General features: G+C 47.2%; 1 protein-coding gene across 2 annotated transcripts in view; it reads left to right on the top strand.

The window, feature by feature from the left end:
* Positions 1–19,491, top strand: part of ngfa (nerve growth factor a (beta polypeptide)) — a 39,265-nt gene extending 19,774 nt beyond the window's left edge. For both annotated transcript variants that reach the window (XM_088993248.1, XM_088993196.1), the window contains exons 2-3: positions 16,317–16,441; positions 17,982–19,491. In XM_088993248.1, the coding sequence (XP_088849374.1) occupies positions 17,993–18,817 (825 nt within the window). In that variant the 5' untranslated portion in view covers positions 16,317–16,441; positions 17,982–17,992 and the 3' untranslated portion in view covers positions 18,818–19,491. The remainder of the gene's footprint in view (positions 1–16,316; positions 16,442–17,981) is intronic.
* The last annotated feature ends 5,558 nt before the right edge of the window (positions 19,492–25,049 follow it).

Here is a 25,049-nt window from a genome sequence, read left to right as displayed (position 1 = left end):
TAGATATAGTCAGAAGGCACAATCACGGGAATGACAAACAGCTGTGGGAACCCAGGTGCGTGATGATGGGAGGGGCCGTCTCCAGGGAGCAGCGGAGGAGATGACAGGAGGGGCGGGGCGCGCCCAGGACGGCGACGAGATGTGACAGTGCCCCCCCCTCAACGGACGCCTCTTGGCGGCCCACCAGGTTTGGAAGGGTGAGCCGCATGGAACGCCCGGATGAGAGATGGGTCGAGGATCCAGGCACGTGGGACCCACTGTCGTTCCTCCGGTCCATAGCCCTCCCAGTCGACCAGGTACTGCACTCCTCTGCCCATGCGCCTGGAGTCCAGTATCTCCCGCACGGTGTAGACCGGTCCGTCGGCCAACATCCGGGGGGGGAGGTGGGGGTGTGGGCGTGGGGGCTAAGGAGCTGGTTTCCACTGGCTTGAGGAGGGAAACGTGAAAGACGGGGTGGATCCTCATGGTGGGTGGCAGCCGAAGCCTCACCGAGACCGGGCTGAGGATGGCCTCGATGGGGAAGGGACCCGTAAAGCGTGGGCCCAGCTTGGCTGAAGAACCTGCCAGCCGAAGGTCCCTCGTGGACAGCCACACCTCCTGCCCGACCTGGTAGTTGGGTGCTTGTCTCCGATGACGGTCCGCCAACCGCTGGTTCCGGGATGCGGTGCGTGTCAGGGCGTCCCTGGTCTCCTTCCAGACTCGGTGGGCCCGTCTGAGGTGATGTTCAATAGACGGGACCTCCACCTGGCCCTCCTGTGTGGGGAACAAGGGCGGCTGATAGCCACAGGCGGACATGAATGGGGACCGACCTGTGGCTGCGGAGACCAGGGAGTTGTGGGCGTACTCCACCCAGGGTAGGTGCAGAGCCCACGACGCCGGGTTGTGGAGGCACACGCACCGGAGGGCCGCCTCCAGGTCCTGGTTCTTCCTCTCCGTCTGTCCGTTGGTCTGGGGATGGTATCCAGATGACAGGCTCGCCGACGCCCCTAGGGACCGACAGAAACGCTTCCATACCTTGGACACGAACTGCGGTCCCCGGTCCGACACGATGTCCGTCGGAATCCCGTGGAGACGGACGACGTGGTTAACCAGGAGTTGAGCCGTCTCGATGGCGGACGGCAACCTGGTTAACGGGACGAAGTGGGCCGACTTGGAGAATCGGTCCACAACAGTGAGGACGACCGTCTTGCCACGGGAGGGGGGGAGGCCTGTCACAAGTCGACGGAGATGTGAGACCAGGGTCTGGACGGCACCGGTAGCGGCTGGAGGAGTCCTGCCGGGGGCTGGTGGGAAGCTTTCCCACAAGCACAGGTCGGGCAGGCTTTCACGAAGCTGGTGATGTCCCTTCGGAACCCCGGCCACCAGAACCGTTGGGCGATGAGTTGGATCGTCCTGTTGACCCCCGGGTGACAAGCTATCTTGGAGGTGTGCCCCCAGACGAGCACCTCCGTGCGAAGAGGGGCGGGGACGAACAGGCGATCCTTAGGACAGCCCCTGGGGATGGGGGTCGTCCCCAGGGCTTGCTGAACTTTTCTCTCAACCTCCCACCTCAGGGCACCCAGGATGCATTGGGCCGGCAGGATGTTGTTGGTGGTACTCCTCCCTTTCTGCCGGCTCATGGATGCGGGATAGGGCATCGGGCTTGGTGTTCTGTGACCCTGGGCAGTAGGTGAGAGAAAAGTTAAACCGGGTGAGGAAGAGTGACCATCGGGCCTGTCACGAGTTACGTCTCTTGGCAGACCGGATGGCCGCCAGGTTCTTGTGATCCGTGTAGACGGTGAAGGGGTGTTTAGCTCCCTCAAGCCAGTGTCTCCATTCCTGCAGGGCCAGGACGACCGCCAGCAGTTCCCGATTGCCGACGTCATAATTGGCCTCGGCGGGGCTGAGCCGGTGGGAGAAGAAGGCGCATGGGCGTAGCTTCTGGTCGGTGGGAGAGCGCTGGGAAAGGACGGCCCCTACTCCGGACTCGGATGCGTCAACCTCGACCGTGAACGGGAGCTCCGGGTCGGGATGACGCAGGACAGGGGGGTTGGTGAAGGCACGACGGAGGCGGTTGAATGCCCCCTCAGCATCGGGAGTCCACCTGAAAGGGAGCTTGGTGGACGTGAGGTTAGTGAGGGGAAGTGCCTTCTGACTATACCCGCGAATGAAGCGGCGGTAGAAGTTGGCAAACCCCAAAAACCGCTGAAGCTGCTTGCGCGTCTTTGGGGTCGGCCATTCCACCACCGCTTTGGTTTTGGCGGGGTCGGCCCTGAGCTGCCCCTGCTCCACGACAAACCCCAGGAACGACAAAGAGCGGACATGGAAGTCGCACTTCTCTGCCTTCACGTAGAGCCGGTTTTGCAGGAGCCGCGCCAGGACCCGTCGGACGTGTTGCCGATGTTCTTCTGCAGAGCGGGAAAAAATAAGAATGTCATCAAGGTAAACAAAAACGAAAACATTGAGGAAGTCCCTGAGCACATCATTTATCAGATTTTGGAAAACGGCGGGCGCGTTCGTGAGCCCGAACGGCATCACCAGGTATTCGAAGTGCCCTAAAGGTGTCTTGAATGCTGTTTTCCATTCATCCCCCTCACGGATACGGACCAAATGGTAGGCGCTGCGAAGGTCTAATTTAGAAAACATGGTGGCGGATTGAAGGGGCGCGAAGGCCGAATCCATGAGGGGGAGAGGGTATCTGTTACGGATGGTGATGTCGTTCAGGCCCCGGTAGTCAACGCATGGGTGCAGGGATCCGTCCTTCTTCTCGATAAAGAAAAAACCCTGCGCCCAGCGGGGAACGCGACGGGCGAATGAGTCCCGCCGCTAGAGAGGAGTCTATGTAAGTGCTCAGGGCTTCCCGTTCCGGTTGTGAAATGTGGTAAAGTCTGGAGTCCGGTAATGGAGCCCCTGGCTCCAAGTCAATGGCACAGTCATACGGTCGGTGGGGTGGGCTCTGTCCTTGCTGAACACCTCCCGCAGGTCATGGTAACATTGTGGCACGCCCTTGAGGCAGATGGCCTTGGGCGGGCCAACGCGGGAGGGATCTTGCCCTGCCGTAGCCGACCGTAGGCAGTTGGCGTAGCAGTAGGGGCTCCAGCCCTGAATGGTGGGACCCTCCCAGGAGATGGATGGGTCGTGGGTATTGAGCCAGGGAAGACCCAATACCAACGGCGCATTCCGGGAGGGCATGACTAAAAATTGGCGGTGCTCCACATGGTTCCCCGCTACCCGAAGTTTGAGCGGGGCCGTGATGTGCGTGACTCGCGCTAATAGTCCTCCGTCCAGGTCCACGAAGTCCTTGGGGGGCAGGAGGTCGATAAGTTGGCAGCCCAATGAGTCTGCCAACTCGGGATCGATAATGCACCCGTCGGCCCCCGAGTCCACTAATGCCCGCACTGTTTGGGAGCTGGAAGGCCCAGTCAATTCACTTTCCAGCTCCAATCGCGTTACGGGGGTAGGGGGTTTTGCCTCCCGCGGTCGCCTATGTCGTTTCTTCGACAGGGACTTACATGTGCCGGAGGTCTTTGGTTGGGGGCCTTGGGTGCGGCGAGCCCCGGGTTCGATGCGGTCGTTCCCCCCACCAATCAGCATGGGTTCGGGGGAAACCTCCCGACGTCGCACGCGCTCGCTGCCGGGGTTGGTTCTCCACGACCGGGTTCGTGGCTCGTCGGGCCGCCGACCGCTCAGCTCCCTCCGTCGCTCCCGAAGGCGGTGATCAAGGCCGATGACAATGTCGACCAAGTCGTCGAAGGTGGTGCCAGAGTCGCGTGTAGCCAGTTCGTCCTTGAGATCGGAGTTAAGACCACGACGAAACACCCCCCTCAACGCTCGGTCGTCGTAGCCGCTGCCAGCGGCCTGAATCCGGAAAGCGACGGAGTACTCTGCAGCCGAGCGGGACCCCTGGACGCAGTCGAGGAGTCTTCCTTCTACCTCAACTTCCGTGACCGGATGGTGGAATACCCGGCGAATCTCTGCCACGAAGTCCGGGTAGGAGGTGCACAGCTCCGATCGAGACTCCCGGATGGCCAGCACCCACGTCTCGGCATCTCCCCTGAGCAGGCTGGTGATAGAAGCTACCTTAGCCTCATCGCTGACGTAGGCTTGCGGCTGTTGTTCAAACATGAGCGCGCATTGCATTAGAAATTGCGCGCAACGCCCGGTTTCGCCTGCGTAGCGAGAGGGGTTGGGTAGCGGGAGCGGGTGCCCACCCGCGGACGGGGAGGACCGAATTGTGAGGGCTGCCAAACGTTCCTCGAACGTCTCGAATCGTTGAGCCAGCGAGGTGGTGATCTGGCGGAGTTCCGCGATGGCTTGCGCCATCTGGCTCGAACGCTCCGTTTGCATGGAGAGGGCGGTGAGGAATCTGTCTTCGCCGGCGGGATCCATGGGTGGTCGGAGTATTATGTTGCGCCTCTTGAGGCTAGGAGGCAGGACTCAAGAGACGAGGGAAAGCGGCGAGACAGATACTTGAATCAAGAAAAGTCTTTACTGGGAGCATGTGCACAAACAAAACAAGTGGCGATGAGTGAGGGAAAAAGATGGCAGACCTGACGGAAGGGAGGTCGCGAGGTAAGCTTTCTGAATACTCCGACGGAGACTGAATAGCGCAATCGGTAGATATAGTCAGAAGGCACAATCACGGGAATGACAAACAGCTGTGGGAACCCAGGTGCGTGATGATGGGAGGGGCCGTCTCCAGGGAGCAGCGGAGGAGATGACAGGAGGGGCGGGGCGCGCCCAGGACGGCGACGAGATGTGACATTTTGAACCAGAGATCTGTAGGTGCATGACTAAAAGTGTAGCTATGAATGTTATTTTATCTTAAAGATCAGAAAACAAACGCATTCTGTATGTCAGTAATGGAATTGAGGTATAGAAACAGCATACTGTATATGCAACATATCTGTGAATCAATGGATCAAGAGAATGTGTTACATTGCTGAGCTATTCTGAAAGAATTTGGTTGATTGACAACAAAGTTGAATGAAAGCTACTTTTCTGAAGAAAAGACTAGTATGTTGTTGTCTCAAGACAGTTTTCATCATTCCATTCATACAGCCAGCCAGTTAGCATTTTTCTCTTCCACTCAGAATCATTATCATACCAGTTTGCCAGAGCCTTTCCCAGCTGGCAGAAGCAGGTAGGGGACTTCCCAGACTTAGTGGATGCCAACCAACTTCTGGGCACTTTCACATGAAATGACTATTTACAAATTTCAATTAAACAGCGTTGGTTTTGGAATGCAGCACCCGGAGAAAAGAACCACAAGTTAGGATTTGAAACCCCAACCTAGGAATTGTGAGGTAGACAGGCTCACCACTAGTTCACCATGCCGCCGGCATATTACATTTGGTGAGATTCTAAAATAATGCCACATAGTATAATAGTAATACACACAATTCATCACTGTGCTCATTTTTTATTAAGGCACCAGTTGGCATGAACACCAAAGTTTGCTATGATGAGTGATTTTGTAAAAAAAAAAATGTTAGCAGAAGCTTCGTTGTATCTTTACGGTGGACAGATTTTGATGCATAAATTCAACAATCTAATCTGTTAAATTCTTATATCTGATGTAGTTTTGTGTCTTCTGTTCTGTGGCTAGGAGTAGATCTAAGACCCAAGTATATGAAAGTTCAGATGTTTTGTTCAATACAATGTACAAAAAAAGTGTGTGTGCATGTGTGTGAGTGTCTGTGTATGTTTGCGAACAGCAGACTTACCATGGATGTGTTTTATAACTCAACACAGAATCGCGAGCACAGTGCAAACTAAAAACAACATTAAAACCACAAATACTACAGCACTCGTGACATTGTTTCCTTCGGTCAAATGCAAAATGATAAATATTCCATTGATATTTTACTTTATACCCGATCTGGAGGGACAGATGAAAATTGGTTTGCAATTAGACCTTGTCATCGTTGATCTGTTTGGGGCCAACAGGTGGCTTTGTCAGAGTCCATCTACAGCAGCACACCTGTTGGTCATTGCATCATTTTAGGTTCTCTGTTAAAAGGGACAACTTAGGCTTAGGGTGTCAACAACACTAATAATGACCAGTCATTGTGTTGTTGTCGCCACTTCTGTTTGTGTGTTAGTACCATTTTTGTTTGTTACTTTGGGCTCTTGTTGTTTTCAAGTCTTCGTTATGGAATTAGTTTTCTCAATGTTATGTTAATAAAGTGTGTGTATTTCAGCCTGCTCTTCCAGACTAATTTTTATTTAAATCACCTTTTGCAATCTTAGAAATGAAGGTTTAATTTAGCCCATGAGCCATTCATGATGGATAAATGCAAAAACAGTCTAAAGCAATAAAAAACCTAATGGAGCAGTGAACTTCTTCGTGTTGCGCCTCGCATGCAGCCCAGTGATTCTTTTTGGGTATGTCACTAGAGAAATATTTTTGATATTATTTATTATATTGTATTCGCTTTATTATTCAGTTGGTGGAAATCATATGAAACAGACTGACTACATTAGAACATTTAGGAAATGAATTTCAGTAATGCGGAAGGCAAACGCAGCAGCTGTTTTATGCTATCAGAACAGAGCCCCACTTGGAAAGCCTTGTTCTATAAAATGTGGACTTATCCCGTTGATCAGTTGCTCGAAAGGGGTGCCTAATTCTGAATTTACACAACAGATGCAACATGGCATCAGTTAGCGTGATTGAAAGCGTATGACGACATTGTATTAATGTCAAATTAGTTTTAAAAGGATGACCTGTCAAAGCAATGCAGATTTTCTTACTACAAAGGGTGGATTAAATACATTCATTAACTTTTTTGCACTAATAAACATTCTGTTTTCAATGTAGACGATGTCATTAGCATTTAGCCAATGACTTGTTACCTTTGAAATAGTAGTGCAATACACCCAAAAAGACACTCCTCCTTCTTTTCCTTTCGGCTTTTCCCTTCAGGGGTCGCCACAGTGAATCAATGTCCTCCATCTTACCCGGTTTTGTGCATCCTCTTCTCTCACATTAGCTACCTTCATGTCGTCTTTGATCACATCCGTAAACCTCCTCTTCGGTCTTCCTTTCGGTCTCCTGCATGGCAGTTCAAGGCTCAGCATCCTTCTCCTGATATAGTCACTGTCTCTCCTCTGGACATGTCCAAACCATCTCAGTCTGGCCTCTCTGACTTTCTCGCCAGAGCCTCTAATATGATTTGTCCCTCTAATGTACTGATTCCTGATCCTATCCAACCTGGTCACTCCCAAAGAAAACCACAACATCTTCAGCTCTGCTACCTCCAGTTCTGCTTCCTGTCTTTTCTTCAGTGGCACTGTTTCCAGTCCAAACATCATGGCTGGTCTCACCACTGTTTTATACAATTTCCTTTCATCCTAGCTGAAACCCTTCTATCACACATCCCACCTGACATTTTTCTCCAGCCTGCCTGGACATGCTTCTTCACCTCTTTTCCACACTCTCATTGCTCTGGACAGTTGACCCCAAGTACTTAAAATCCTCCACCTTCTTTATTTCTTCTCTCTGTAGCATCACTCTTGCACTTGGATCCCTCTCATTCACGCACATATATTCCGTCTTGCTGCGACTGATCTTCATTCCTCTCCTTTCCAGGGCAAATCTCCACATCTCCAGTTACTTCGCCACCTGTTCCCTGTTCTCGCTACAGATCACAATGTCATCTGCAAACATCATGGTCCAATGAGATTCTTGTCTAACATCGTCTGTTAGCCTGTCCATCACCATAGCAAATAAGAAGTTGCTCAAAGCTGACCCCTGATGGAATCCCACCTCCACCTTGAATTCTTCAGTCACACAGACAGCACACCTCACAACTGTCTTACAGTCATGATACATGTCTTGCACCGCTCTGACATACTTTTCTGTCACTGCAGACTTCCTCATGCAATACCACAGCTCTTCTCTGGGCACCCTGTCATACGCTTTCTCCAGATCTACAAAGACACAATGCAATTCCTTCTGACCTTCTCTGTACTTCTGTATCAGCATTCTTAGAACAAACACTGCATCTGTCGTATTCTTTTTTGGCATGAAACCATACTGCTGCTCACAAATGTTCACTTCTGCTCTTAGTCTGGCTTCAACTACTCTTTCCCAGAGTGGGTACCCTCAGTGGTCATTCAACAAATGTCAGAAAGAAAGAATAGGGAATGAAACCAATAATTCTCAAGATACAAAAAGGAGAGGAGTAGCAGTACCGTACATTGCAGGAGTTTCTGAAAAATTACAAAGAGTCCTTTGGCAACATAAAATTCCTACTTATTTCAAACCGATAAACACGTTAAGGCAAAAATTAGTGCATCCAAAAGATAGGCTACCAAATGAAAAACAAAGTAATGTAGTTTATTCCATACATTGTAAGAATGAAAATTGTAAAGAGCAGTACATTGGGGAGACTCAACAAATTCTCAAAAAAAGACTTTATCAACATTGCAGGGATAATATAAGTGGACCTCAATCGGCAGTACATTTGCACCTAAAAGCTAGCAACCACTCATTTGACGACAATGAGGTTAAAATCTTAGCGAAAGAACATAGATGGTTTGAAAGGGGGGTAAAAGAAGTGATTCTTATAAAACAACAAAATCCTTCATTAAACCGGTCTGGTGGGGTGAGGTTCAATTTGGATCGTTCATACAATAGCCTGCTTAGGCAAAACAACAGTCACGTCTCCTACTCTTTGTTCCTTCTCATTTTCCTCATTCATCAATTCTTCAAAGTACTCTTTCCATCTTGCCATCACACTAATGGCACCTGTTAATACATTGCCATCTCTATCCTTAATCACCCTTACCATCTCTGTCTCTCTGTCTCGCCAACCTGTAAAGATCAGTCTCGCCTTCCTTGCCGTCCAGCCGAGCATACAAGTCATCATAGGCCTCTTATTTGGCCTTTGCCACCTTTACTTTAACCGTGCGCTGCATCTCCTTGTACTGCTGTCTACGCACGTCCGTCCTCTTAGTGTCCCACTTCTTCTTTGCTAACCCCTTTCTCTGTATACACTCCTGCACCTCCCCATTCCACCACCAGGTCTCTTTAACTACCTTTCTTCCATTCGATACACCAAGTACTTTCTGACCTGTGTCTCTGATTATGTTCGCTGTAGTTTGTCAGTCATCTGGAAGGACCACTTGCCCACCCATTGCTTGTCTTACCTCCTTCCGAAATGTCATGCAACACTCTTCCTTTTTCAACTTCCACCATTTTGTCCTCACTTCAGCTTTTGGTTTCTTCATCTTCCTCACTGCCAGCATCATCCTACACACCATGATGTCTGGCTACACTCTCACCAACCACTACTTTGCAGGCACTGATTTCTTTTAGATGGCGCCGTTGACACAAAATGTAGGCTACCTGTGTACATCTGCCTCCACTCTATGTTCCTGTCTCTTCTGAAAGAAAGTATTCACAATAGCAATTTCCATTCTCTTAGCAAAGTCAACTACCATCTGTCCTTCAGCGTTCCTCATCTGGAGTCCAAACCTGCCCATCACCTCCTCATCATCTTTGCTTCCTGCGCCAACATGTCCATTGAAGTCTCCGCTTATTACAACCCTCTGACTTCTCGGGATGTTCTGTATGACTTCATCAAAGTCCAACCAAAATTCCTCCTTCTCTGCCAGCTCACATCCTACTTGTGGGACATACCCACAAACAACATTGAACATCACACCTTCTGTCACGGTTTGCAAGGTGGTGATGGCGGGTGCGGATCCCAAAAAGCAGGCAGGAGGGAGCAGGAGGTTGTTTGACAAATTGTATTAAAATAAAGTCGGCAGGAACAAAATCTAAAACATCAAAATCATCTGAATGGAAAAAATACAAAGTAGCAAAAGAAGACCAAAAGTAAAAGTCCGCCAAGGTTAAACAAACACATACACAATGCATGCAGCAAACAACCAGCAAACAATGAACCGACAACCGATGGTCGTGCCGGGTATCCTTTTAAGTGACAGTGATTATAACGACCAGCACCTGCGAGGCTGCCTGCAGGGCTGACGTCGCTACCCGTTGGTCGCCAATCTATTTGGGACGACCAGCACCTGTGCAGGTGCAGGCGGGGCCGACAGCGCCCCCCGTTGGTCGCCAACCAGATCATGACAGTACCCCCCCTTCAAAGGGCTGCTTCCAGAAGTCCCAACAGTCTCCCAAAAGGTCCACTCGCCAGGGAACGATCGGTGGAAAGGGCAACCGCTGCCTCTCCAGCATACGACGGGCGGCGGCCTGATGGGAACGGGACTCGGCCTGGGGTGGACGAAGACGCGGCACGGATCGTCGTGGGCGTGAGTGCGATCCCTCTCGCACGTTCACGCGACGGCGCATGGCTCACGTGGACGTCGAACTGCCAAGCGCAGAATGGCACCCCGTACGGCCGTATGGGACAAGATCTCGGCCGGACGCCGACGTGGGCGTGAACTGCCCGGCACCGGGGGAACGAGACCAGTCCAGAGCCGCTCCGGGATCCAGCGGTGAGTGGGGTCACGGACTGACGTTGACGCGGACGTTGCACGGCTCGTCGTGGATGAGACTCAATTCGTCATGCACGACGACAGCGTGGCTGGACGTGGGCGTGCACTGCCAGTCACCCAGTGTCACCCTGGACGGCCACCTGGAAGGAGGTCTCGGCCGGACGTTTACGTGGACGTTACGGCTCGTCGAGTGACGCAATTCAAACTCGACGAGGCTCGGGCTAACGTGGACGTAGCATTGCCAGGCACAGGGTGGTAATGAGACGGGTCCGATGTACCTGCGGGATCCGATGGTTGGTTGGTTCATTCTGTCAAGGTTTGCGAGGTGGTGATGGCGGGTGCGGATCCCAAGAAGCAGGCAGGAGGGAGCAGGAGGTTGTTTGAGAAATTGTATTAAAATAAAGGTCAACAGGAACAAAATGTAAAACATCAAAATCATCTGAACAGAAAAAATACAAAGTATCAAAAGAAGACCAAAAGTAAAATCCGCCAAGGTTAAACAAACACATACACAATGCATGCAGCAAACAAGCAGCAAACAATGAACCGACAACCGATGGTCGTGCCGGGTGTCCTTTTAAGTGACAGTGATTATAACGACCAGCACCTGCGAGGCTGCCGGCAGGGCTGATGTCGCTACCCGTTGGTCGCCAATCTGATCGGGACGACCAGCACCTATGCAGGTGCAGGCGGGGCCGACAGCGCCCCCCGTTGGTCACCAACTAGATCATGACACCTTCAATTTCGAGCTTCAGACTCATCATTCTATGTGACACTCTTTTTACTTCTAAGACATTCCTAACAAACTCCTCTTCTAAAATAACCTCAACTTCATTTCTCTTTCTGTCTTCACCATGATAGTACAACTTAAATCCTGACCCTAAGCTTCTAGCTTTCTCCCTTTCCACCTGGTCTTCTGGACACACAGCCTTCCTTCTCTGCATCATGTCAACCAGCTCTCTACCTTTACCTGTCATTGTTCCTACATTCAAAGTTCCTACTCTTAGTTCTATACTCTTGGCGTACCGTTTCTCTCTCTTTTTCCTCCGGGCGCGCCTCCCTCCTCTCTTTCTTCGACCAACAGTAGTCTATTTTCCACTGGCACCCTGGCGGCCGTTGTTAACCCGGGCCTCGACCGATCCGGTATGGGATTCAGAGGTTTGATTTGCATATTTGTTTTGGCAAAAAACCCAAACAGACATTGTTATCACAAATTTGACAACATTTATGTTGACCTCGCAGTCATCCCTCTCAATAATAATTTCCAGTTGAGGACAGAAAAAGAAAGTGCTCAGGCCTCATTTGATGAGAGACATACAGTGAAAAAGCTTAGCTTCATCTCCATTAGGTCACTCTATTACCACAGCTGTCGACCTCGCTTTCACACCTTCTGATTATCCGTGCCTGCTGTCGTCACCGACCGGTATGAGCTGCATTTGTCGGAGGAAGCCGTTGACACGCTTTTTTTCTAACTCATGACGACCTTAGCATTACATGCAAAAAAGGGCTGACAAAGGGCTTCATTCCACCTCTCAGCAGACTATTTGCGGGCGCCTTATCGTTGAAACAACAGACAAACCGAAATTGTGTCATCAGGTAACTGTACGTGTCAAATTAAGGCAGTCTTTCCCTGCCTTGCGGCAAAGTAATTTGCTTCCTCACATGTTCCTTAAGGATTGTTCTTTCCAAGGTAAATCAAGCAAGCAGCAGCATGACTTAAATCATCTTCTGTTATACGATTACCTTGATGCACAAACCTGTCCATTGTTGGTCAAAGTGATACGTGACTCACAGGAATGGTCTTGATTTACAGTGAGGGCATGGGGACACAAAGTCATAAACATCCCCTATGGGGCAAATTTAAGGGCCTTACAAGGTATGACTCATAAAAGCCATATTGGAGAAGTGTTTTGTTTATGCTGGACTGTATTAATGTAATGTGAAGCATCCTGTGCTTGAGATGTTTTCACATGAACCTGAAGACCCTTTGTCAGCACTGGAATTGTACGTGAGTGGAAAAAAGGTTTTATGTTTTTCTTGAGACCGCTGCCCATGGAGATGCTCACACAACACTCGATCTTAGCTTTATCAGTTCCATATGAATATATGGCCATATCCAATGTCAGAAAAAAAAACGCCCTCGAGTATTTTATTTATTTTTGTTTGGGTTGTTTTTGTGTTGCAGATTTATTGACTAGTCTTGAACTGTGGATCAAACTTTTACCGTTTGCATTCCAATAAGAAATTGTAAAATTGGGTTTCAGCACAGTAAGTAATCGGGAACACAGACAAACTGCATTAAATGGTGTAAAACCTCAAGATCATATCCCAAAGTTTTGTTTGGATGTGTGCTAATGTGTTGTGTTCTTTAATATTAAGCAGATTCTTTACTTACAGACAGTGTAGGTGTTCAAATAGTTCACATGTTTCGGCGACTACTTCAGCGTTCGTTTTGTGTTCTTTGCTTTGCTCAACTCAGCTTTGTTTCCCCATCACAGTATAGCACTTTTACAACCTGCTCAGTTGTATTCAAGCACTTGATAGAACAAGTGAGATTATTAACAATAATACAAACATAACAAATTACTGTATGTCACATTAGCAAGTCTTGTCTGGTAGGGTCAAAGAGACCCTAAGAGGATGGAGTGAGCAATAAATCCAGTAAATCAGATGTGCTCTGCAAACCGCAGTGACCCATCTCCTCTCACAGCAGCATTTGCGCTCGCTCCACACAAGCCACATATTTTTCACATTAGGAGTCTCCTGGCTCACGCTGGACTTTTTACAGAAAGGGCTCCGTGTCAGCCTGGATCAATCAAACCACTGCCTGCTTGCTTGGAACTGCTCCATCTCTCTCTTTCCCTCACCCTCTCTCTCCCTCTCTCTCACTATATATATTGGAGCCCAGTGGTGTTGGAGCCCAAACAGTGGTCCTCAAACAACTGCCTTAATAAGATAATTTAATGTTTGGGAATATCAAAAGACAATGGTCCATTGCAGTCGGGGGTGGGGATGTATGTAGGGGGGGCTTGTATCATGGCATGCAGGGGACCGTTCAAATCCTACATGCTAATCAAAATCAGAAAAACCTTTATTCGGACACTAAAACACTGAATGGCCTATTGATCTAATCCCTCCATTTTCAGATCCGTTTTATTCTCACAAAGGTCAAGGGGCGTCGTTCTGGAGTCTTTGAGTGCATTCGGGCAGTAGGCGGGGGACAGCCTGAACTGGTTGCCAGCCAATTGCAGGGCACACAGAAACAAACACCCATTCACGCTCACACTCACACCAAAAGACAATTTAGAATGGAAACCGGAGTGCCCGGAGAAAACTAGTGCAAGTACGGCTAGAACATGCCAACTCCACACAGGAATGCCGGAGCTGGAATTGAGCCTCTGCATTGTCCAGTCAATACTCTAACCATTGCCCACCAGACAACCCCATTCTTCTTTTTTTCCGGCTTTTCCCTTCAGGAGTCGCTACAGCGCATCAGTGTCCTCCATCTTCAGAAGTTTGACCCCGTCAGCATAACAAAATATAATCATAAAACTGTATAACAGGTTTAATCCTCTGCAAAGAACTATTATAGAGAGAGAGAGAGAGAGAGAGAGAGAGAGAGAGAGAGAGAGAGAGAGAGAGAGAGAGAGAGAGAGAGAGAGAGAGAGAGAGAGAGAAAGAAAGAGAACACACAGACTGCAGTGTGATATTGACGATGCCCTGATGACCTGAGAAGTCCCTAAGTCTCAATGCACAGCATTTCCAACTGTCTTTCTTATACTGCCGCCCTGCGGCCAAGACGTGCACATCAGAAACAACATTAATTCGTTCATTATCCAAAGTGCTTTATCTATCTGTCTGTGTAAGCTCTCAGTCGTACAGGAGTGGTACATCGATGAGAAAGTTTCTTCAGCCGTCATCTGTACAAATTTGAAGGTTTCGGACGTTTCGCCTCCTATCCAAGAGGCTTCGTCAGCGAACTAAAGTCTGACTGGTCGTATCGGCCCTATTTATATATCCCTAATGTCCAGACATGGCGGCGCCGGACACAGCTATGATAGGTCCCTACTCTCAGGTTGGGGGAGCAGAGGAAGCGATTCTTATAAAACAACAAAATCCTTCATTAAACCGGTCTGGTGGAGTGAGGTTCAATTTGGATCGTTCATACAATAGCCTGCTTAGGCAAAACAGGTTAGGCAACATTCGTAATGCTGATGAGGTGATACCGGTGGGAGTGGGGCGAATAGGCCAGTCGTTAGTCAGGAATGTAGGAACAATCAGTGGGGCCACAGGGAGTGGTCCTCTGCTCCCCCCAACCTGAGAGTAGGGACCTATCACAGCTGTGTCCGGCGCCGCCATGTCTGGACATTAGGGATATATAAATAGGGCCGATACGACCAGTCAGACTTTAGTTTGCTGACGAAGCCTCTTGGATAGGAGGCGAAACGTCCGAAACCTTCAAATTTGTACAGATGAAGGCTGAAGAAACCTTCTCATCGATGCTTTATCTATCCTCACTAGGGTTGCGGGGGGCCGGGGGGGGGGGGGGTGCAACATATTGCAGTCGTCTTCAAGCGGTCGGCAGGGGACAGCTGAACGGGTTGGAACCCAATCTCACATTCACACACAAGTACAATTTTGAATGTTCAATCAGCCTGCCATTCATGTTTTTGCAATGTGGGCAAGCGGAGGGCCCGGAGAAAACCCACACGGGCCCGGAAAGAACGTGCAAACTCCACACAGGAGTTGGACTAACCGAATATGTGACGACGCTCGAGTGCAAAAAAAGGCAGGACTCGAGCGACGGGGTTTGGCGAAGGGGAAGGACCCGAAATACACGACGTGACAGGCTTGGAAGGAGCAAGAGTCTTTACTGAAACATGCATCAAAAATAACAAACAGGGAAGAGTGGAGGAACTAACACTGGCAGACCTGGTAACACGGTAGTGGTGACGGCGACATCCAAAAATACTCCGACGGAGAACGGTAGTGAGCGATAGGCAGATATAGACAGAAGGCACAATCAGTGAATGACAATCAGCTGTGGGAACCCAGGTGAATGATGATTGGAGGGGCCGTCTCCCATGATTGGCGGAGGAGGTGACAGGAGGGGCGGGGCACGCCCAGGATGGCAACGAGATGTGACAGAATATTATTGTTACTCTTTGAAATATACATTGCAATGTTGTTTGGGTATAGAGAGTGGAGGGTAGATCACTTTTGTGACTTTTATATTTATAACTGGAAGCATTGTTAGGGGTGAAGCGATGCACCCCCAACCCCTATTTGCGTATTGTGTTTGTATGTTTGTTTTTCTGTGTGACAGAATGAAAATGGCCTATATGTGTTCATCTACTGGGGATTGTTTGAATAATGTAATATGATGAATGTGAGTGCTTTTGTGACTTTCATTGAGACGACAGCCGAGAGATGTGAAGAATCCTAATTCGTGGCGACTCTAAACATTCAGAGGTAAACATTTTGAGTGGGATATTGTCAAATCATGCTTTATGAAGAAAGAGAGGAAAAGAGCGCAAGTTTATTCATGCCTCGATGTTGTTGTCCATATTCAATAAATACTGTAAAAAAATTGTGGCAATGCCATACCAAGCTTTTACAAGTCAGTACATCGTGTGCATTTCAATTTTTTATTTTTTTTTTGTCCACACGTTACAAGTCTGTGCGGTCTTCATAAATGTACTTTCTTGAGCGGAAAAAAACGTGTAGAATTTTCACTCCTCAGGCATGTTCAGTTTGATTTCAGACACATCATTATGTTGATACATTTTTGTTCAGTTTCAAATGTTTTTAATGGATAGAGTTGAAGAATCATTGCTAAATGTGTGATTTGCGTTTCTTCTTTCCAGTACGTACGTGTTGCAGACCTGTGGTTCAGGGCGTCCAGATGGCAGGCATAAGGGGCCCGGCCTGCACTGGAGTTTGGCTCTAGAGTCCACGGAGGGCTCCCACTTTAACTGGACACATTCCACAGGTGTGTCTTTTGGGGAGGAAATGAATGTTGGTTGTTGTGATGGACTAACAAGAAAATTGTTCTATACATCTTTGACCACAACATGTAATATGCCACATACTGTATTAGACAACACTGAAGATTGAATTCATTTGAATTGTGTGGCATTAAATAAAAACAGAACATTGGCCAGCTCGATGGAAATAAGCCTCATTGAGAAACATCTAATTTGCTAAGACCAGCACAAATAACATCGTAAGAAGAATGCTGGTATAACCTTAATTGGCACTCTCAATAGAAGTGGAAGTCTTAATATTAAAAAGGCATATAAGATACATAAGTACGCAAGAGCCCACTACAGTCATACACATATTCATAATCACCCCCCACCACCACCACTTTTTTTAATTACTCAACAGCCTATATGCGACACACAGGCATAAAATTATTCATCCTTGGCGTGGCCATACACTCAAAAATAATAATACAGTAAAGTCTCGTTATATCGATATTCTCGGGAGTCCGAAAAAATATCGATATAACCTGGACTATCGATATATCCGACCCTGCGCGCATGTAATTTTCTCCTTGCGTTCATAGAAATAGTATCGTAATAAGCGGTACTATCGATATAACCGATATCGATATAACGAGACTTTACTGTAATTAAAAACAACAGCAAAAAAGGGGAAACATTCCCCCAATCCCTTAAAGGACAACCGACGTCTCTGGACAAGTTGTGTCCATAATTTGTAAAATGGCTTCAGATGACTTTCTACTGAGCGTATTTTACAAAGATTCCACCGCATATAGCTATATTTTACGTTTTAAGACTCGCGCTAAATATTCCGGAAGTCTTTTTTTTGAGTTGGTGACGAGGCCTCACGTTACGTCACTGAAGGAACGTCCCTGACTGAAAAAAGGACACATTGTAGCAGTCCTTCCATCACGTCAATGCATTTGGCTGTACTTGGCTGGTCTGAAAACTTCGTGTAGCACCAAAAAAGAGGCAGAAGAGGGCGACAAAGCTCCAAGTAAGGAATTAATCAGCCTGTGGAAACGGACTGATGAATTGCTTACAGGAGCTTTGTTTTCTGCCTCTTTTTGTGCTACATTTTCCGCCCCCAGATACCTCAAAATGGCATGGAATAAATTATTTCATCGATTGCAAACATGTATGCTTTCCTCTTCAGAACTATTTGAATCATATTCATAATTGGACGAGTAACAAGAATGCAGATTGTCTGAATCTGAAGCCATTGTTTTGATTCTCCAGCTAGGCAAGATGTCTTGGGGTGATGTCACGAACAAGGGGGCGGGAACTTCTGAAACTGGCCACTTCCGGGTTCATTTTTTTTTGCAGATTTTGGACACTTTGAGTCATTTTTATTGGTGTTTTGCATTTGACTAAAAATATCATACTGTTTTACGTATTTTAGATGCTATAAAACGTTTTTCTGGTGTCAGTTAAGAAACAAAAAAGTGATGGCGGTTGTCCTTTAAATCTGAAATAAATTGAGGATTTTTTTATCCACAAGGGCAACTCTTGTTTTGTTCTCAGGACGTGTGCCCATGAGGTCGTCACCACTGGTCCTGGTCCTCCTGATCGGCGTCCAGGCTGTACTGAACATGGGAGGTGGACTGGCCCAAAGCGGCGGGCTATCCAACCACAAAGAGGGACAGCAGAAAATAGCCAACCACCAAGTTGAACAGCACCACCATGGTCTGGCTTTGGCAGGAGACCAGCACACCGAACTTCACAGGACTATTCATCACAGGACCAAGAGGCGTCATCGAGGGGCCTTGCACACGCCCGACCCCTACATCCCGGTGGTGGACGCCAAGCTCTTCTCCAAGAGACGATACCGTTCCTCGCCACGTGTCGTCTTCAGTGAGGTGCCACCCTTCCATGACGCCCTGGAAGCTAAGGGCTATGACACTGAAGGAGTGAGGGGGCTTCGGGTCAGGCGCAGGGCGGGCTCGCATACCATGCACAGAGGAGAGTACTCAGTGTGCGATAGCATCAACACCTGGGTGGGAAACATGACCCGGGCCACAGACATCGCTGGGAATGAGGTGACCGTGTTGCCCAATGTTACAATCAACAATGTCGTGAAGAAGCAGTTCTTCTACGAGACCACCTGCCGAAGCCCAATGCACAGGGCCACCGGAGCAAGGGTGGGGGGACGAGGCAGCAAGCAGGGCTCCAAATTGGGCAACCCGGGCTGTCTTGGCATCGACGGTCGCCACTGGAACTCCTATTGCACCAACACACATATATTTGTGAGCGCTCTCACTATCTTCAAGGAACGGACAGCCTGGCGCTTCATTCGCATCAACGCCGCATGTGTGTGCGTTCTCAGCAGGAAGTCTTGGGCGGGGCGACTTGCACACTGACTAGGAAGGACAGGTTCGGCCCCCCAGCTATGAAAATAGCAAACAGTTCTCCCTGACGACCACTACAGCTTCATTGCCAATACTGTAATCATTTTTTCCAACGTATGCACACACAAACACACACACACACTTTCAGGACCTCATTGTTCCAGCCCCATGGCAATCCCGCCCCTCACCCTACCTCAGCCTGAGAAGTCCTAGTCTGGACTGCATATTATATTTATGGTTTATACAGTGAAATCTGAATTTATATAGTATGTGAGTATGAGTGTGTGTTTGTGTTTTTGTGTGTGTGCTTGTTTGTGTAGACCAGGGGTGTCCAAAGTCGGTCCTCGAGGGCCGCTGTCCTGCCTGTTTTCCAGCTCTCCCAGGAGCAACACACCTGATTCAAATGATCAGCTCATCAGCCAGCTCTGAAGCAGCATCAAAATGGTCCTGATGATTTGAATCATGTGCGTTGCTCCTGGGAGAGCTGGAAAACAGGCATGACGGCGGCCCTCGAGGACCGACTTTGGACACCCCTGGTGTAGACACACAAATTGAATTCAAGCTTTTATTGTTGTCAATGTTGTGTTGTTGTTCTTATTGTTATTTATTCTACACATCTGTACTCGCCTGGTTTGTGTTGTCGATTTTAAATATGCACATTCAGAATTTTTACATGAATGATGGATAAAAAGAAATGACCAAGTCTACAGTTGTGTTGTTGACTTCCTGTGCTCCTTTTTTTCACTCTGCCAATGTTGCTGTTAGATAAAAATGGCCGGATGCAAGCGATCTAAACCCAGTAGTCTAAAACGCAGCCGGTAAAGGTATCAACTGTTTAATGATGCAGGACACTGAAACAGTGTTGATTTCCATTCCATTGACTTTGCATTAAAATGATATGCCAATGTGTAGTTGCCCAATTTTAGGATTTCACCCCTGAGAGTTCCTAAAGTAGTCGCAAAATTGTGCTTTGAATCAATAACAACATCATACGCATCACCCAGTTGCAGAAAACACATATAACAACAAAAGGTTTGGACTGTATGGGTCTACTAACAGTTTCCTCAAATCAGGAATGAGGAAGTGACTTTTGGATTGGTGACATTTTCAAGAATCGTCCTCACCTCTGTCGATATGTAAATCAATTCCTTTGTCAAATACAAGCAGCCACCAAATGATAGGAGCGCCCATTACCCGAAAGAAGAGCTGTGAGATATAAATGCAAACTCTTATTCAGGCGATAAAAATGGTGACATTGGCATCACTGCTGACGCATCCAATGGATTCATTTGGCACAAGAGCATTACTACTTGGTACAAAATGCAGAAGAGCAGAGACGCCCTTTGAGAAAACCCCTACAGAATGACAAAACATTCCTTGCATCAGTGTCTGAAACTCATGACAAAAAGTTAGCAGACACCAGGGCAGACAACTCTGAAAAGTTGCCCGCTCCATCTTTCACAACTTGAAACACAAGAAGATGACTAATCGCAAAAAAAAAAAAAAAAAAAAAAAAAAAATTTTTGCAAAGTATAAAGGATTTTTTTTAATTAACGAAGTACCTAGCACAAATGCTCCCTTGCTTTATTTATGGTAAATATCCCTTGCTGAAAATTTTGCTCCAGTTGTCGTTTGTCGTCATGGTGCACAATGCAATGTTTGTGTTGCGTTGTCTGCTAAAAGCCACGTGGACTCCTCTTTCTAAACGCCTTTCAAAACTCTCAAGTACAGTTTGCAGTATGCAAATTGCCAAATGAAGGTTCGTTTGGCAATTTGCAAACTAGGCACAGCAGCCAATAAGATGCCTGTTTCGTGCTTCGGACTATGCCGTGACTGTAAAGTGTACTTGAAAGTTTTGAAAGGTGCTTAGAAAGAGTAGTCCACGTAGCTTGTAGCGGTTAGCTTGTAGCTTTTGCTTTATTGAATAAAACAAACATTTGATTTGAAAAAAATCATTTTTTTTCCTGAAGAAGTTGTCGGCCACCCGGGCCGAGACGTTTTGAAGGTTGTGCGCCCAACGTAAAAGTTGTACGCCTCGGGCCTCGTTATTCCAAACACTGCTTGCATGTAACTACAATGATGTGGTAAGATTATTCACGATGTGCATGGAATCAGAAGTGATGTTAGTTGACAGAAAATAGGCCAGAGTTCAGACCCGCTAAAAGTGAATCAAAGTTGTGGCACTGATGGCGTAACTCCACCTTGGTTTTGATGATGATGCAGGGTATGGTGAATTTCATCATATTTCATATCATTAAGCGTGCGGCAATCCCCAAAAGACATAACAGCGTGATTGTGTTCCTCCCCACAAAATCACAACAGCACCTCTCTATCGATGCACATCCACAAAAGTAAACAAAAGACATACAAATCCACATTTGCACACAATTACACTAAACTTTGCAGCTGGACATGAAAATAATTGTTGAAACATTACATGAAACCCTGAATTGATTTTTCAATGCTATCAATGTGAGGAAAATGCAGCGTGTTATGTCACTGTGGCGTAAACGACACACACAACTGAGAATCTTCACTTTAACAGTAGTTTACATTAATTTCTATCTGTTTTGGAGATATTGTGGCGTCACACGGGCGCACCGAGGCGCTGACGTGTGTACGCCTTTGAAGTGCGCCTTTCAACCCTTTGATGTCTTTGATTTCTTTCAAGTCAGCCTGACTCATTCCTACGTCGGCCAAGGGTATATGAGTACCGCGGGACAGAGAGATCAGGGGAATCACGGGCAGAACGACTTGGACTCGGACTCAGACACACACACACGCACGCAGACTCGCAGAGACCCGCACAGCGTTTGTTGAAAATTTTAATTAATCCATAAATGGGATTGGTAATGTAACTCGTTGTTCGTCTTTATGGATCCTGCAATTGGATGGCATTATAAATCAGCTTCAACTCAGCTCTGATCCTGCTGAAGATAAACAGCATTGAAGAAGGAATGATGAATTGGTAATTATCACTCTCTCTCATTTTGCTCTCACCGGTCTCTCAATGAGGCAGGGCAGCTCTGCCTCAGCATTGGCCATCAACCCCCGAGATTGCAGTAACACCACAAGGTGGCACTGTAGAACCATAGACTGGCTGGAAGAAGTGATGACCGCTTTCCTGCGTGTGAGCAATGTCAAATCCACATGGTCTTTAATGACACATATAATTTCCTAATGGGGAAAAATAGCTGTTAGCTGTTAAAAAGCCACGAGTGGGACTTCTCCCAACCCACCTTAACCTCTGCTGTGTGTTATATGCACTGAAAAGTGACTATTTCTGGCAGTGACGTGCGGTGAGGTTCATGGCTGGTGAGGCACTTACGTCATTATAGTCAGATTTACAAACATATGAACTCTACAGAGTAGTTTATTCACCATTTGATTGGCAACAGTTAATGTATTTTGTTTAAAATTTCATGTCAGCATTTTTTATATATACAAACTGTACCATAGAAAAAAATAATTTAAAAAAAACGTTTTTATCGTGTTACCTTTAGTCCATGCGCCACTCCTTCTGAAGAAAGGCATCGATAACTTCTTTGTAGAAGCCTTCCTTATCTTTCTTCAGTTTTAAAAGTCTCTCTGTCTCAAAGGAGATCACTGCCAGTGAAGAAAGTCGTCCTTGATCAGTCCTGTTCCGACTGTATGTTTTCAGTGCTGAAAATGACAATCTCGTCTACTTCTCCAGCAACAAATGGGGCTGCACCGATCTCCTTTTTAATGTCATTTCTAATGACATCACCAACTGCTTCAATTAAATCATTCTGTATTCTGTTTCACAGGCTAGAAAATATAGTGGATGTCCCAAAATGACTCGCTAGCCTGTCATCTTTCTGAGCGAAAGCATGTAATAGTTCAACATAGTTGCCACGATGAGCAGAGCCCTTTCATCATTTCCACGAAATGCCAGCTGTTGTTTGGCAAGGAAGCAGGTGGCATTGATGAGATCTTTTAAAATCTCCCGGTTCTCCTTTACCTTAGCATTGTGGATGCTGATGTTGAGTCTTCGCTCATTTTTGATGAGGCTCCGTTGTAAAATTTTCAGGTCACAATATCCCATTTGAGTCCAGACATTGTCACAAATTGAGAACAGAAGGCAGGAAAAGCAGAAAAGGCGGTTTCTTGCTGGACATCCACACAGCCAGCCTTTTCGTGTGTACCAGTCCGCCTGAAAAGAGCGATGATTGTGTCCCGTTGTCTGAAGCAAACCTTTTAGCTCCGGTGTTGGTCTTCCTTTAATTATTACCTCCTGCTTCGATTGAAAGTCCAGTTTAGAAAATTCTTTCAATTTAGATATGTAATCCTGCATTCTGAAAGTGAGGCCAAGCAACACGAAAAAATGACTGCAGGGTTGCACTTTACTTGCTAACTGTTTACTGTAGCTTTCTGTCTCTAATTCTATTATTCTGCAGACGTGGAGTAAGAAGTATCTCTGGAATCACAAGCGCCCCCTGCCTGTCATGAGGCGGGAGAACTGTGTGCCTCACCTACGCACAGCGTTTTGATAAAAATAAAACAAAATAAACACTGGAGTACAGTGTTTATAATGTACAATGACTCTACATTATATACATTATAGAAATTTAGTTCATATACTAAACGTGTTTGAACCCTTTAATAGCGATATGCAGAAGGACAGCAATGTGGTCTCACTGCAGAGCAAGCCAGCACAGTAAGCATAGTGATTGCGCAATCCATAGTGAGGATCAGCCGGCTGGTGCCTCACTGCTCTCTCTACTTAGTATTTGAACGGTAAATGTGAAAATTCAGCGATTTAGAAAAAAATCCTAAAACGGTGAAGTTAAATGGACAAGAACTTTAAAGTACAAATCACTAAATACATATAACTGTTTAATTTATTTTTTCATTTGATATTTCCATGACAGCTTTCCATGATGACAGGTGAGGCACTGCCTCCCCTGCCTCCACTGACTGCACGTCACTGATTTCTGCATTTGTGGACCCAGTAAAAAAGTGTGGCCTAAGTCAAACAGAGAGCCGCTAGATGGCTTCTGAAAACATAGAGGCACCGTTGCCAAGACAACCAATGCCTTCCTGTTTTTTATTGCTCTGTGCAGAAAGCTCAGCTGAACCAAATGCGTGAAAATACCAATTTATGCCGGCAGTCTAAAAAGTATGAGAAGCTGTGACATCTTTTTTTGCCCTCCCAATCAGATTAGATGAAATGTCTTTCCATAATTGCAGCTGTAGCAACAAATCTATTTTCATGCACTGGAGAAATGATTAAAAAAAAACATCATTTTCCTATGCTCCTTTGTGAACATTTGTCAAATCCACATTGCAGCCCCCCTGCAATTAGTCCCTCCCTCTCGCCCTCTTCTATAATAGAAGAGGGCGGTCTGGAAAGAAGTGTGTGTGTGTGTGTGTGTGTGTGTGTGTGTGTGTGTGTGTGTGTGTGTGTGTGTGTGTGTGTGTGTGTGTGTGTGTGTGTGTGTGTGTGTGCGTGCGTGTGTGTGAGAGAGAGACATGATAGAAAGACAGAGAGTGAGACAGACAGAGCGTAAGAGAGAGAGAGAGAGAGCGAGACAGAGAGAGTGAGACAAAGAGAGAAAGATAAAGAGAGTGAGACAAGGAGAGAGGGAGAGACAGAAAGAGAGGGGAGAGAGACAGACAGTGAGAGACAGATTCAGAAAGGGGCGAGAGATAGAAAGAAAGGGAGAGCGAGAGAAAGAGAGACAGAGAGAGAGAGACAGAACCAGAGAGGGAGGGAGGGAGGGATGGATGGAGGGAGGGAGGTAGGGAGGGAGGGAGGGAGGGAGGGAGGGAGGGAGGGTGGGACGGAGGAAGGGAGGGAGGGAGAGCGAGAGAAAGAGAAAGAGAGAGTGAGAGAGAGAAAGAGAGAGAGACACAGAGAGAAACAGAGGGAGAGAGAAAGAAATAGAACGAAAGACTCACACAGAGGGAGAGAGAATGAGAGCGAGAGAGGGAGAAATAGACAGAGAGAGAGAGAGAGAGAGAGAGAGAGAGAGAGAGAGAGAGAGAGAGAGAGAGAGAGAGAGAGAGAGAGAGAGAGAGAGAGAGAGAGAGAGAGAGAGAGAGAGAGAGAGAGAGACACAGAGAGAAAGAGAGGGAGAGAGAAAGAAATAGAACGAAAGAGAAACAGAGGGAGAGAGACACAGAGAGAAAATAGACACAGAGAGAGAGAGAGAAAGAAGAGAGAACGAGAAGACTCAGAGAGAGGAGAGAGAGAGAGAGAGAGAGAGAGAGAGAGGAGAGA

Source organism: Hippocampus bargibanti, linkage group LG01, assembly GCF_051943395.1.
Source record: "Hippocampus bargibanti isolate YZ-2025 linkage group LG01, ASM5194339v1, whole genome shotgun sequence".
NCBI classification, from domain to species: domain Eukaryota; kingdom Metazoa; phylum Chordata; class Actinopteri; order Syngnathiformes; family Syngnathidae; genus Hippocampus; species Hippocampus bargibanti.
The sequence above is the reverse complement of the archived record's forward strand: the minus strand, read 5'-3'. Positions and strand labels throughout refer to the sequence as shown.